Source organism: Paracoccidioides brasiliensis (assembly GCF_000150735.1).
Source record: "Paracoccidioides brasiliensis Pb18 unplaced genomic scaffold supercont2.2, whole genome shotgun sequence".
In the NCBI taxonomy this organism is placed as follows: domain Eukaryota; kingdom Fungi; phylum Ascomycota; class Eurotiomycetes; order Onygenales; family Ajellomycetaceae; genus Paracoccidioides; species Paracoccidioides brasiliensis.
This window is the reverse complement of record NW_011371359.1, coordinates 91,968-106,288: the sequence shown is the minus strand read 5'-3', so window position 1 is coordinate 106,288 and position 14,321 is coordinate 91,968. Positions and strand designations below refer to the sequence as shown.

General features: G+C 45.2%; 5 protein-coding genes across 5 annotated transcripts; 2 read left to right on the top strand and 3 right to left on the bottom strand.

Annotated features, from left to right (window-relative positions):
- Window positions 1-98: 98 nt before the first annotated feature.
- Window positions 99-2,576, bottom strand: PADG_01217 (uncharacterized protein; the record flags this gene model as incomplete). Its single annotated transcript, XM_010758527.1, has 6 exons — window positions 99-179; window positions 257-1,467; window positions 1,526-1,657; window positions 1,726-1,845; window positions 1,915-2,046; window positions 2,126-2,576. The coding sequence occupies 6 exons, from the start codon at window positions 2,574-2,576 to the stop codon at window positions 99-101; spliced, it is 2,127 nt and encodes a 708-aa protein (XP_010756829.1).
- Window positions 2,577-3,521: 945 nt separating this feature from the next.
- PADG_01216 (uncharacterized protein) lies at window positions 3,522-4,996 on the top strand (the record flags this gene model as incomplete). The annotated part of the gene is made up of 3 exons (XM_010758526.1): window positions 3,522-3,666; window positions 3,781-4,702; window positions 4,876-4,996. The coding sequence occupies 3 exons, from the start codon at window positions 3,522-3,524 to the stop codon at window positions 4,994-4,996; spliced, it is 1,188 nt and encodes a 395-aa protein (XP_010756828.1).
- Window positions 4,997-5,351: 355 nt separating this feature from the next.
- On the bottom strand, window positions 5,352-6,719 carry PADG_01215 (uncharacterized protein; the record flags this gene model as incomplete). Its single annotated transcript, XM_010758525.1, has 2 exons — window positions 5,352-6,345; window positions 6,415-6,719. The coding sequence occupies 2 exons, from the start codon at window positions 6,717-6,719 to the stop codon at window positions 5,352-5,354; spliced, it is 1,299 nt and encodes a 432-aa protein (XP_010756827.1).
- A 1,601-nt stretch (window positions 6,720-8,320) lies between these two features.
- On the top strand, window positions 8,321-8,912 carry PADG_11226 (uncharacterized protein; the record flags this gene model as incomplete). The annotated part of the gene is made up of 2 exons (XM_010759491.1): window positions 8,321-8,701; window positions 8,724-8,912. The coding sequence occupies 2 exons, from the start codon at window positions 8,321-8,323 to the stop codon at window positions 8,910-8,912; spliced, it is 570 nt and encodes a 189-aa protein (XP_010757793.1).
- A 3,574-nt stretch (window positions 8,913-12,486) lies between these two features.
- Window positions 12,487-13,883, bottom strand: PADG_01213 (uncharacterized protein; the record flags this gene model as incomplete). The annotated part of the gene is made up of 6 exons (XM_010758524.1): window positions 12,487-12,913; window positions 13,012-13,397; window positions 13,461-13,540; window positions 13,597-13,633; window positions 13,695-13,714; window positions 13,790-13,883. 6 exons carry the CDS (start codon window positions 13,881-13,883, stop codon window positions 12,487-12,489), a joined length of 1,044 nt encoding a protein of 347 aa, XP_010756826.1.
- Between the last annotated feature and the right edge of the window lie 438 nt (window positions 13,884-14,321).

The window sequence follows — 14,321 nt, the reverse complement described above, 5'->3', positions numbered from 1 at the left end:
AATGCATCATCAGTACACAGTGTGTACTTTGGATAAAATGAATTGATCAGCAAGAAAAGCGGGGGGAAATGGGTGCACTATTGTCGCTGGTATTTAACCTAGCTCGCTTTATAAGTCCCTGCAACATCACGCATGAGGTCCTCGAGCATTTCCCTTCTTGCGTTGGGGAGAGTTATTGGCTACTGAATGATTAGCTCCGAGCTCAATCAGTTTACAAAACAAGCATTAAAAATGAAATCAATAATCCAAAACTTACATTGTTCTTCAACAATCCATTCACAAGGATGATCGCATTGTCCCGATCCTTTGACTTCTTCAACCGCTCCGTCTTCTCCTGCACCGACTCCCCAATCGACACCTCAGATATAACCGCTTTAACTGTGTCGATGACCAGTTGGAAAACTTTCATACTCTGCAAGCTATTGACAACGGCCAGTGAACCTAATTGCGTAGATGCCATCAGAGCAAGCGCAAACCACCCTTCACTCTGCACAACAGGCCACTCAGTCTGCGCTACCATTGCTCCAATGGGCAACGCAACATTCTCGTGCAGTTTATACAGCCGTTCGGAAACGATCGAAACTTCGACGGCCAAGTCAATTCCGTTTTGCTGCCGCCGTTGGCTTATGGAGCGACATATCGCGCAGATCGTGCGGCCGATTTCAATCTTGATGGGGGTGGAGTCGGTTTTTTGAAAAAGGGAAAGGAGCAGAGAGAGATACGTGCGGGAATTTGAGGGGGAATCATGGTCAGCGGAGAGGGGTTCCAGCAGGCGGGAGATGTTACAGAACGAGGAGACAATCACTTGGCGTGTGAGACAGGCTGCTGAGAATTGGACTTGGGGAACGCTCTCGAATGCCCAGAGGCGAGATACTGCTTTGATAATTCCTGCTGAGCCAAGGTGCTCTTTGTTATCGCCAGCGATGGCGAGGTTCTTCAGGAACCCTAGGACGGGGTGCAGAACAGCGCCTATGGTATTGCCATTGAGAATTGATATCAGAGGTGCATGAATTTTGAAATCTTGAACCATCGATATACATATGGCATCTTCCCGGGCTAGATTGCCGAGCATGACGCAGGCACATACCTGCAATTGGCCTTCGGGTTCCTCAAGCCACGATCGCAGGGTTTCAGAGAGTTTACTGCTGAGAGGATACTCCTGAGAGAACAACGGAAGGGCAGAGATGTCTGAGAGCGCTTGGTTGAGTCTCAACCGCAGCTGTGCGAGTATTTGAACGTCTTCTGGAGAAAGATCGCGAGGGGCAATATCGTATGATCGGCGAAGGATGGATGTCACTCCTTCGACAAACCTGCCAATTATGCTTAAATTCTGAAAGCGCTCGTTTTGCAAATACGAAGCAAGGCAGTTGCTTATGTTTACAAAACGGTTAAAATCTATATCTTCATCTGATGCAAGATTGATGATCAATGGGAGAGTGTCATCCGGTGACCTTGCAACTCCTTGGGCTGCTGCTATCAGATTCTTGGTTACTTCAGTACGGGAAATATGAGCGGATTGACTAACATTGGTCGGTTGCTGTTTCAAGGAGTTCAAACGTATATGTCAACAGAGCATTTTCTTCGATGAGGCTTTCGGAAAGGAGAGAGAGGAGGCTATATCCAATGCCATTTGCTGCCACTTGAGCTTGTGCAGGTTCTATTGAACCTAAGTTAGGCTGGTAAAGAGATTCAGGGGTAAGTGCGGCTGTAAATCACCCTACTGACCAAAATCAGTACAAATATTGTATATCACGGGTATAGCAACATAGAGCACCGCGGGATTCCGGAATAGTTTGATGATTGGAAGTGTGTAATTCTTATCGACGACCAGCTGCCTATTTTCATCTGTTTGTTTCTTGAGTCAGACCAGGGAAACTGGGTTGGGGAAGCTATGTTTCACTCTAAATCACGCACTCGTATCGGCACAGGAGTTTCCAATTAGTCGCAAGGAATGTAGCAAGATATCGTCATCCACGTTATTTGTTGCAATAATCCGAAGAAAGAATTCCAATATCCCACTTTGACCATACGGTACCCGCCACGAAGCTGCCGTTATCCACCGGATTAGCAAAATGGCGCATCATTACTCATATTAACCCGTAAGCTAAACACCTGGCAAACATACGGTCTCGACATCCATTCGCTAGCACCTCAGCAGCTCGAGTCATGTAAGTAGAACCGCTTCTCCAGAGAAGACCAAGTTTATCCATCACCCCCTTCAAAATATTGAGGTTCCTTTGGCCGCAGCAAGCTTCTCCATCCACTTCATCCAGAGGATTCAACAACCCTTTGACGCCAAAGCTCCCGTCTTCCTCTTCCACGCTCTGGAATATGCTTTGCAAGGCGTGAAACATCTCCTCTTCCTCCTCTTTTGGTAGCTTGGGGTCGTCTCTATCAGGAGCAGATGGAGGAGCAGGAACTTCAAATAACGACGTATTTGCAGAAATAGGAGATGACACTTGCTCCACACGTTTCTGATCTTGTGTGGGTGACTGAACTTGCTTATCCTCCTCAGGAGGCTCATGGACCACTTGGGGTGGCGCCGGAGCCGATGATATATCTTTTATATTATCCATTTTTCTTAATTTCCCACTAACTTGCTAGTAGTGGATAGCAATGACTCTTGCCTGGTATGACCCAGAACAGTACAGGAGATTGTAAAGATAAAAGGTAAAAACAGCTGCTGAGGCTCAAGAACGACCCCAGAACAGGGGCTTGAAGCGCCAGAAGGAGGTATAGGAAAGCCACAAAAGCTGTGACTCCGAAACTAAAGGTCCGATTCCCTCACCCTTGAGAGGAAAAGCCACTGGCAAGCAGGGCGGGTTACCAGCAAACAAGGGATAACCTGAAGTGACTGGGGACTTCGTTATAAGAATCTTTAACAAGAATATGAGCAGTCAAACTAGGCACCGCCACGGCCAGTGGGTCTAGCAAACCGGTCGAAACGCCCCAGCTAAAACGAGCAGCGGGGGCGCTTGTAAGGTTTTACGAGATAGTTAGAGCAGATAGGCGCCAGCCAACAATGTCGCGGAACAACAATTGGGGTCGTAAAGAGGTGTGGAGAAAAGCGCTTTGCCTGAGAAAGAGGATTTGACAGAGTATGAAAAATTTGATAATTGATGTTTACCACTGACCGGGGGTGGATTTACTTTAGGGTTGGCAACCTGTGAGGCTGACAAAGTTTTTGTTTGAACCAGAAGTTGCCCGCCCCGCTTCACGTTAGTTTAACTAGTTATCGCATTTGTGTCTAGACGATCTTGACCCCGCTGCCTATCCCGCGGCTACATCATGACTCCAACCACTCAAGGGCAATTAGGTATCTATCGCATGTTCCAATCCCGCCGCAATCGCAGCCTAATACAGCTTGTTGAAGCCTGCCAACTGTTGCGGCTGTGTTGAATTCTGCAGTAAATGTTAACTTAACTTACCCTCCCATCTAACCACCGTGAGAAGTACCACACTCCACAACCCTCGCCTCAACTCCCCGCCAATTTAAACAACAGACAAAAGAAGTAAACAATATGTTCTTCCAGGACCTTCCTCTGGAGATTCGGGTTCTTATCCTGGGCCATGCAATCAATCCGTATTTCATGGCGTGGAGATCCGGGAGAACACCCCAGCATGTAGTTTGGAAACACACTGTCTCTGCCAGTCTTTTGGTTTGCAGTAAGCTATCTATAATCTATATCTATATCTATTTTATTTTCCAGGCCCTTTGTTACGTTATACACATGCTCAGCCATCAATCATGCTCTCGGAAACTTATCTGTTGAATTCTAGAGGACTGGAATGCAATTGTCCGAGATCGCCTCAAAACTGTACCTCCTGAGCACGTCATCAGTCGGCTCACCGAAGCACTGGCTTTCCCAGTCGTAAAGCATAACATAAATAGGATTGCCAAGTTGGACGAGGATGAATCCATGACGGAGCCTGACGGCGATCGCGATGATGATATTAATAAGGAAGATCTCATCACCCAGAAGCTAGGATATAGCCTCATCTGTTCCATTGATCGCGGATTTAGATCCTGCGTGGGTCTTCTCCTAGAAGCTGGCGTTAATGTCAACTTCAATGACTGGGGAGCCATGTGGCCACCTCTTCTGATCGCGTTTTACGTAGACAACATGGAGATAGCCAAGCTTCTCCTGAGCCATGGCGCCGATTTGTATATGAACGATGAGGATGATATGACCTACGTAGGATACTCGGTTCTCTGCGGTGCAGCGAAGAACAGCCTTCTGTCTTTGGCAACGAGGTTGTTGGACAGAGGTGTGCCAGCGCGGTTGGACAGTCTAGACAAGAATCCCCTTACCGGAGCCCTTTCTAACAACGATGTGGAAATGGCCATTTTTCTCCTCGACCGGGGCGCCAGTTTCCTCAACGAAACAAAACCCAAAATATTACCGCTCTCCGTAGCTGTCCGCGCCTGTTCTGTGGGAACGATTTCCATGCTCATCGACAGAGGTGCGGATATAAACGCTTGCGACTCACAAGAAGCAACCCCTCTAACTTCTGCCATCGCACACAATGAAACTGTCGCCAAGTTCTTAATCGAGCATGGAGCGGTGATTAAAGCGGACCATATCCGGGAAGCTGTTAAACAATGCTCGCTCCCATTCCTGCAAACACTGGTCGATAAGGCTGGAGCAGATTGGGCTGCCAAAGTTGCTCTGGAAGAAGCTGTACTGTGTAACAAGGTCGAGTTCGTCCAGTGCTTTCAGCACAGGGCGTTAAGCTAAAGTGAAATAACCTCGAAATGGTCCCCGTATACATCGACTAGCTAGCACCCAAACCTGCCTGGGTAGCACGCTGTCACAGTTTCGTAGCATTCTACTAACTCCCACGTCCGGCTCCTGGCAATAAATGGCTGCCAAGGCATGTCGGCTTATTGGTCTTAAACCCCCATCTCCCCCCGGTTTTCGGCGCTTTGGTAGAATACGTTGATAAAGCCGCCGACTACCGGCAACCACTCCTTGTGGCGAATGAAGGTATGTGATGGCAAGACAGGCAGCTTGTTTTTAATCATTGGCTTTTCTTTTTTTTTTTTTTTTTTTTTTTTTTTTTTTTTTTTGTAAGGGGGGTGAGGTTTCCGAGGGAAAGAGGTTGGTGGCAAGATGATATAGCTGTTTTTTTTTTTCACTCTTTCTGTTAGGTGAATAAATGGAAATAACATAACATGCAGAATCCATGAAAAATGATTTAAAATGAAGTTTCCTCGCTCCAAAAACAACCTTGAGAACACCACAGATCCAATTGCCAAGCAGCAAAAATAAAATAAATAAAATAAAATAAATAAAAAAGAGCCATCTATTTCGCCATAAATATCCCAAAACAAACCAGAGCAAGACATTTCATAACTGGAATGTTGAAACGTCGAATGCATCCCCAACCCATAAATTAATCATGGAATCAAAGTTACTCTGAAATTCGCCCCCGAGTCCACCGTTTCCAGCAACCAGTGTCTCTTGCTGTGTTCCTCCCTTTGTAGTTGGCTGGTTTGGATATGGTTCTTTGTGGGTGCTCGTGGGTAGAGCTTCGAGTTGTTGAAAGGCCTGCATGCTCATAGCCGAAGCACAATAATGCTCAGGAGGCGGGGTAAGGACGGAGGTTGCTTTGGTATTTAGATCAGAAGAAGGCTCCCTACACGTGTCTAGCGAGTGTTTATCTCCCGATTGTCGAGACTGTTTTTTAGTCAATTGGCTATCGCTTCTGTGGATAGCTTCCTCTAGATCCTTCTCTTTGCTGCACGTAGCAGCGTTGTCATCTCGCAAATGTTGGATTAGCGTTCTTCCTTCATTTGGTTCTTGAGTTGATGATAGAGGCAACTCTCGTGGTGGCGATTCTCGTGTTGGCAATCTGACTACCTGTGGTGGGTATTCTGGAGGCCGGGAAGCCACACAGTTTCGGACAGGTTTTCGGCGGGATAATATTGTACCGTAGCGTTTTTTCCGCTTCGAGCCTGAGGGAAGCAAATGCATTGTTGAGTCACTGTGTGACGAGTCAGATTCACCATATGGTTCAAGGGTTCCATTTTGGCTGACGGATTGAAGATAACTGAACATCTTATCCACTACTCGGGGAGGCATCACGCTGAACCATCGAGCTAATTCATCGTCGCATGGCGGTAGATCTGACAATGGCCGTGGATTATCCGCAATTTCCGAGTTTTCTTCGGTCGCGTTTTGTTGAGACGAATTCGGTGAAGACAATAGAGTTCTTTGGAATCCCTTGTCCCAGTCGCCATGGCTAGTTTCAGGTACACTTCCCGGCGAAGAGAGTCCACTGTCAGGAGAAGCTCTGCCCATACGCACAACCGCTGCGGATATCACTGCGCCAATGAAACGCCTTTGCAATAAGCGCTCTTGATTAGCACCCATTCCATTGTTTTTGCGAAAGACAGAGTTAAGAACGTACTGCCTCTTGGTTGTTCGTGTTGGTCTTTTGCGTTCTGGGACTATACATTCGACGTCATCAAGTTTGCAATTGTAGCACGGAACGCCGTGGTCGCTGACGCTACATCTCACTTTCCGTGACCTGCATGACTGGCATGCTTTGGCCGATCTTTTTCGATTTACTTTTCCATCAGAGCCATCGAATTCTGCAGCTTCAGCGCTGCGCTTCGGTGAAGGTTCCTGCAAGGTGGAACTTGACTCTGGAGAGTGGTGCCTCAGCTTTTCATCCATCGAAGACGAAAGGAGATGATTTTGCCAGTCGTCCATGACGTCAGTTGGATGTCGTTAATCTGCGGCTCTGTCCCAACAGTAACTAACTAGTTAACTATATAGTCCCCGTCACGCCCCCCAAAAAGGGAGAAATTAATAGAACAAATGATAAAATAGTTCGCCAACTGACAGGAACGGGGGGGATTGAACAAATGTAATAAGAGGGAGAGTCAGAGTTACCCTCTCAGAAGAGCTTTTGATGCCCTCCAGCTGAAACTCAAGGACTATATGAAAACTGGGACCCTCCTGGCCGGACCACTTAACAGGGGAGCAGACGATTGGTCATTGTGTTGCCAATTCCCCATGGTCAGGCGAAATTGCTGATGAGACTCCGGTCCTGCTCCGTAATTCTATACCTACTACTATTAAACAAGTTAATGATTCATCTGATGTGGGGAAGTTTGGGGATAGTCCTGAGCTTTCTCGCGCTGGGAAACGGTCCCGAACCAACGAGTTAACTAGTTAGTTAGCAGAGCAACAGCTAGCTAGCTAGTTACCCAAGGACAGTGTAAAATAAGACGACCGCCAGTTCCTTTTTTTATATTTAGTTAACTACATTTATGTGTGAGTTAGAGCACTGTTTCCCCTAGAATTAGATGTGATTCAGCTGTTCCTGGATAACTATCAGATGGTTTCCAGGGTAGATACAGCAGACTGTGAAGGGGGAGGTCGTAAACTCTGTAGTTGACTTCCCGAGCAGCCGGGGCAACCTTACCCCTCCCCGCGCCGCGAGGCCCCGATAGTGAGCGGGTTGCGGCATTGCATTCAGGAGGCGCTCGGAACAAGGCCGACCCGTCGCTCGAGAAGAATGCCCGGAAACGCGGTTGCGCTCCACGGAAGTCCTCCGATCAGAAATTAATTGTTTTAGCAATGTATAACTTTAACTAACGGTGTAAAACGCAAGGGAAATAAGTCTATAAATAATACAATTTAAACAGGATGAAAAAAAAAATTGATGTATGGAAAGCAAATGTAAATATGTCTATATAATAAAAATAGTAAATTACTTTTGTACGCTGTAGTTAGTTAAATTATTCTGATTTAACTAATAATTATAGACTTTAATAACCAGGCGGTTGCTTCGGTCTCAGACATTGAAATTAAAAACTCTTTTCCTGATTCAATCAAGAAAGTATATTTTAAATTATATTAGTTTATATATATGTTCAAAGTGCTCCTGTTTTTACTTCTATTCTGACAGTGTTTTCATAAAACACGCCCAAAACTTTTATAGATGTAATATGAAATAAGTATATCCGTCGAAATCATGTTCTAGTTTCAATTATATTAAAATGATAAATAGTTCCTTGCACCGGCAAATGTGAGCTCATGGTCATGTTGAGTCAGAAAGAATCGTCTTTGACGAAATTCACTACACTGGGGCAAGTCGATGACGGTGTTGTTGGGGAACAACTGCTTCTCACAAGCAGAGATAGTTCCTCAAAAAGGCCAGATGAGTAAGAATGAGGTAATCTAGGTGAACCAAGTGTAAAGGAGACGTAGAGCATAAAACGGCAGTTTCGTGCTAAATGAATGGGAATATACGCCGGAGGGGAGAATGTTTCTTACTCTTAAGAAAGGCAAATGATTTCACTATAATGGCTTCACTGATTCCCATCCCATTTGCTCCGAGTGGTCTCGATGGCGCGTTTGGTTCTGGCCTTTATGCATCCAGTGGCATGTTATTGTGGATCTATCAAGGGGGATGCCGGGGTAACCTCACTCTCGAGGAGCGAAGACTGCAGGCTCCTGTGGAGTTCCATGATCAAACTTCAAACAACCAGAATTTCCTGTTGACAACTCGCTCGATCTCTCAGTTGCTCTGTCGAGAACCATTCGCACGGCTGACGTTGTCAACGCGGGAGGGGTCTTCAATAATTACCAATGCACAAAACTCTTTCTCATTTGTTCACTACACCTGCAAGGAGCTCCTCCAGCACTCCTCTTCAATCACGACTGAAGTGCCTGCGAAGAGACCTGTGACAACTTTACAAAACCCAGTTAGAAAACGCGGAGGAAAAGTGGAAAATTGTGAACCCCAGTTTGGAAGCTCTCCAAGGAGAAGCAGGCCAAAAAAAGGGCGCTCCGAATGATGCGAAGAAAGGCAAAAAGGGCAAAGACCATTTGTCTCGAGAAGACGGCATGTGGGACACAGCAACCGCAGAGTCCAGCATCTATGAAATCCTTTGATCCCACAGTTCCAGTGGATGGATTCCAATCTGCGGGGCGTCATCAGAATTTGGGGAGAATGTAGTAGAGCTGAGGAGGCGTTTTGTCTCAGAGGGCCTGATTTTACGACGTGGCCTTGGTGTTGTTCACCACGCTGGTATGAACCAGAAATATTGCAAGTGTCTGAGATGCTTTTCCGAGAGAGATATTTGCGGGTAGTGACGGCCACTGGTACCCTAACCGGGCCCTAGAGGCTTAGTAAGCTACCGCTCACCTGCAACCTGCCGGTCGGGCCCTCTTTACGAGGGCCCGCCAGCTCAACGTAATCCGCCATCTCAACGTTACTGCCTGCCTATACCCATGACATTCAGCTAATTTTTCAACGAATTGCTCTATATTTTATATATACAAGTAGATTATAGTGTAAATGAATTATCTCTGAGATTTCCTTGTAAATTTGGTGGCATTCACATAAATGCCTTTATCTCTGCAATACCTCTTAAGTTCCTTCATAACCCTCTTCCATTTTGGCCGCAATTTCTCCAATGCCTCCTCCATATCAACCTTCTTATTAATTGCCGTCATTTTGCGGCAGTAGCTTGCGGATATGACACCTCCCTTAATAACCACCCTCTGCAAGCCGTGGAGGCGGTGTTCTCGAGCCAGTGTGGCAGCAGAGGTTTGAGCTAGCTCCTCCTGCAAAAGAGCCACTGTATTGGCCATTGCAATACTACCCTTATAAAGTTTTTGTAACCCAATATAAATATAGTCCGCGTCATAGTTGTCATCCTCCTCCAAAGCCTCCAGTTTCCACTTATATTGATTGAATTGGTGTATGGTGGAAGGAGTATACCAGGTCTCTGAGTCAGTGGAAACAGACCCCTCAGATTCCATAGGAGTTGATTCAAACTCATGTAATTTATTAAGGACAACTGATGGATTGAATGGAACCAGGCCAGTTGCTTTCCATCCTTGCTTGATTGTATGAACCTTGAACATTGCTTTCCAAATAGAGGTGATAGCATGAAGAAATTGTGCTTGTCACAAAAAGTCATAAATTCAAGGGTGCAATGAGAATCAAATCCATCTAATAGAAGCAGACGGTGGGTTTCTTTGATGCAGGCTTTGATGGAGTGATGAAAGTGCTGAATCCATTGAAAAGAGATCTGATCATTATTGTAGCCAGTGTCAGATGTAGCTATCATGGCATTCTTCTCTATTTCATCTGTCCACCACTCTTGTAGCTGCTTTGCAGTGAGAATATATAAAGAAGGGATAGTAAAGCCATTGATTGCAATTCCTTCAATGATTGTAAGAGTTTCCCTGTTATTTGAACTGCCAACATAGGTTCTCCTCTGAGGATCTTGCATTATAATCCACTGATCACAGCTGATTCCTATTCTGAACCCTGTTTCATCAAAGTTGTAGACATCACAGTCCTGGATCCCATGCTTCTCTTTTATCTCCTTAAAGCAGTTAAACCAATCAAGAATGAATGAAGGTTGGTGAGCCTGTTTCCGCAGTATATCAATGGTCTTTTGCTTGCGTACATTATACTCTGGATGACATTGAAGGAATCTTTTGACCCAGTGCTCTCCAAGCCCGGGTGGAGGTGTGGTGAGATTGGTATGACTCTGCGCAAGTAGAAATTTGGCAGCACCAAAGATCATCAAATGATTGAGAGGTAGGCCTAGCTTATCTAGAGATTCTATATAGAAACAGAGTGATTTTTCCTGGCCAGATGATAATAGTCGATTAGCAGGGGTTCATTCAATTTGAGAGACGCGACCATTATAACAATTCAGCAGCCGGGAGTAGGGAACTTCAAATTTTCGCGCCAATGCTTTAATATTGGGATTTTCAACATCGGATATTGAAGATAATGCATCTGCGATCTTATTCTCTATTAAAATATATGTAGAAGACATCACGTTGGGTGGTTATTGCATATTAAGAACAGGGATTTGCAAAAATAATCATATTTTGAAAATAATCGCGTTGAGATGGCGGATTACGTTGAGCTGGCGGGCCCTCGTAAGTGAGCGGTAGCTTACTAAGCCTCTAGGGCCCGGTTAGCGCTATCGAGAAAGATAGCGGCAACTATTCGCAAGGGTGATGTCTAGCTTTTGCTCAATAAGTCTTCTATGGTGCAAAGGAGGTAGTTAATTGACAGCTGGCTTGAGGAAAAGTGACGATGGCAATAACGACAATGCTTCCCAGGCAGGCGATTGGACAGAGGATAAAGACGCTATGGCTTCAAGGGATGGAAAATTTGTAGTGTGTGGAAAAGATTTCAAACTGCTTGCAGGAAGAGTCCAACCAGAAGTTCAGGGAGATGTGGAATTAATTAGTAGGTTAATTATTGGATTTTGGTTGGCAGAATCAATCTCTCTGTAAAACTGTCGTTGGGAACCGTGTTTTTTCGCAAGGTAAAACAAAGCAACGAAAGCCTTGTATGATGACAAACTACAGGAGACCATGTCGCACTTGAAATTTCGATTGAGGATAGCATGATACACTGACAGGCAATGTCCACGGATACAGATAGATTAAAAGGTAAGTAATGAGATGAGATCCTGGTTAATGGCAGAGCTACCTAGATTCCTAGTAGTTATTCTTCTGATACGCGCTGCCTTGCATCTTGTTCCGGTTAGTATATATGCAGGCATTTAGTTTATCTATTGTTTGCGTGTTCTGTTTTCTGGTGCAAAGGATCGGGGGCAAAAATTATTGCACGGCTTTGGCGTGGTAGTAACTCGAGCCAGTAAGTTAACTATCAATGAAGCATGCCATCCAGTAGTGTGCCCCCTGACCTCACACGAAGGGTCAGGCCAGGAACCCTCCAGACGTCCAAAATGACTTGTCTAACTTTCATTTATTAGAGAAGTATGAACTGATGGGCCCACGCCATGGCGGCAAGCAAAAATTAGCATGTTTTGCTTGCTGTCTGAATTTGACCAGACAAAGTTGTGAATTGGTAACTATCGCAGAGCCAATCGGTAAGAGGCTTCAGAAAATGTGTAACAGAGAAAGCATGCTAATATACTCCGGATGATAAGTTAATCTGAAAGCATTCCTTTTCTTCTTTGATTAGACATAAAATCTCCCCCCATTTAATATAAGCCATGGGGAAAGAAAAGGGGGAGAAAAGTGAATAAAATAAGATTACTGAGTTCCGTCCCACTTATGAGAGTTCAGAGCGCCACCCAACGCCTGCTTGTTCTGACAGAGCTGAGACGAAAGATGGCCTTTGGGTCATCTATTCAAAAATTCTTTTCGGCCGTGAATAGAATTAAAATGGGAAAAGATGAGAGAGGTAACGTTACTCCTCTTTCATCAACAATGGGATAAAAGAATGAATGTAACGCAAGTACTTCAATCTAATTCTGACAGATTTTATATCTTACCCTTTCCCTTTTCCTTGTCCTTCTTTTAAAACCCATCCGTATATAAAATGACTTATCCGCGCAAGCATAATTCCCCTCTCTTCCCTTCCCATTGCGAGATTTTACCTTTTACTAGCGAACAGAAGATTAGTTATCCATCTTCTAACAACAGTCCCTTCCTGCTGAGAATCAGCTTTCTGGGGGCCAACTTACCTTGTGGAATATGATAGTTGTACCTCTGTCGTACGCGAAATCCCCTTCATGTTAGACACCCCTCGGACAAGGTGTTCTTCGCTGTCGTTATCGTTGTCGTTGTCAGCGTTGCGATTATCCTCATCCGGAAACTTGAATGTTCCAGAAACCTTGGTTTTGCTGATATATCCACCTGCCGGCCGAAAATCTGACAGCTGCACATGGCCAGATTGTTGTGATTTTGTTGCACTGGAACCCGTCCCATACTCTCGGGAAGTGAAGAGATGGCGTATAGCCGTAATGGCAGGAACTGAGCTGACGAGGATTCCCACGGTTGGTTCAACAATTGACCAGTCCATGGGAACTCCCATAGCCCAGGTGATGTCGGGGTCTTTGAGCAAATTTGGGAGAAATGCGAGGCGGACGCATGAAGTAACTACGGCGCTATTCGACAGAATTAACTCAGTATATTGGGTGCAGTGAGAGAGGTTTATTTTGTAAGACGAAACGGAGTTCGAAAGCGTCGAAAACGAGGTACTCACAAGGCTCCAACGAGAAGTGTTGCAAGTGTAAACAGCTTTTTTTTAGGCTCCATCTGCAAAGGGTTGACAATTGGAATGGCAAGAAGATAGACCAGCGTGTCGGTTATGATCCCCGTGATTGCATTTCCAATGTAGAACGCACTGGCATTAATACATGTGCCAGACACGGATGTCGGTTTCCAAGCTCGTTTGATCGGGTTGCATTGAAAAGCTGCAACAAAGACGTTTATTGCCGTGTTGGTTGCTACCAAGACGAAGATGATCCAGTTGGCAACTGATAACCTGTTGGATCGCAGTCCTGTAAGGATGCGCCGGTAGAGGGCGAGTACAGACAATTTCACAAAACCAAGCGTCGAATTGTAGAACAATGCGCATAAATAGATAGCCTGCCTCTCGAAGTCAGCATCTCCATTTGGGAGTCAATGACAGAGCAGAACGACTATACTAACAAAGCTGTACCGATCAACTGCCTCCGGTCCATAAATTTTTATTACTTGCTCCAAATGAACTCCCATTCCACGATCAATGGCTTTGCGCATATCAGAGAATGGTGTAAGAAAGATCGAGGGATTTTGCGCCACTAACCAAGAAATACCGAAGCGCTTAAACCATAGAAGGTCACCTTGATGGGGGAGAACATAGTTAGACACCACTTGAGAGGGTATGCCCCTGAATCAACTTACCAACGCAAGGAAATTAAAAACTACATGTTCAGTGATTAGAATAACTGCAGTAGACTGGGTGTATAAATAATATTTTGCATGGAAATATTACTTACCATCATCAAGCCCGAGGAAATGTCCCGCGGTGCTAATTCGTTCCCTGTCATTCTTGACTTTCAAGCAGTAACGACCAAGTGTACGGAGAATCATCGTTACCGCCGTGATACAGCAACACGATATCGTCAGGGTACGTTCTGTGTACTAAACAACACCTTTAGCAAATTTCAAGACGTAGGAAAGGCCATGAAGGTAAACAACAAAGCCACCGTCGACTCACAGTTTGAGTTTCATTCAATTGGGCCTCCGAAAGTTTGGGAAGACTGGAAGCCATTGTGTTTGCGGTTGACTTCCCAAAGACCTTGAACTGTATAACGAATAGATGACCAAGAGATCAAAACAAACCACCCAAGAGCAGGATAAGCTGGGGGTATTCCATCCGAAGATCTAGGCGTAAACGTGCGAGAGCACTGCTTTTGTATGATCGATGGAATATTTTAAGTAGATCCCATCCGCCAGCAGTAAAATAACGGAGATATAACCCCCCTATTTATCTTTGACCCAAGACGTATTGAGCCTTCCAGAGTCGCT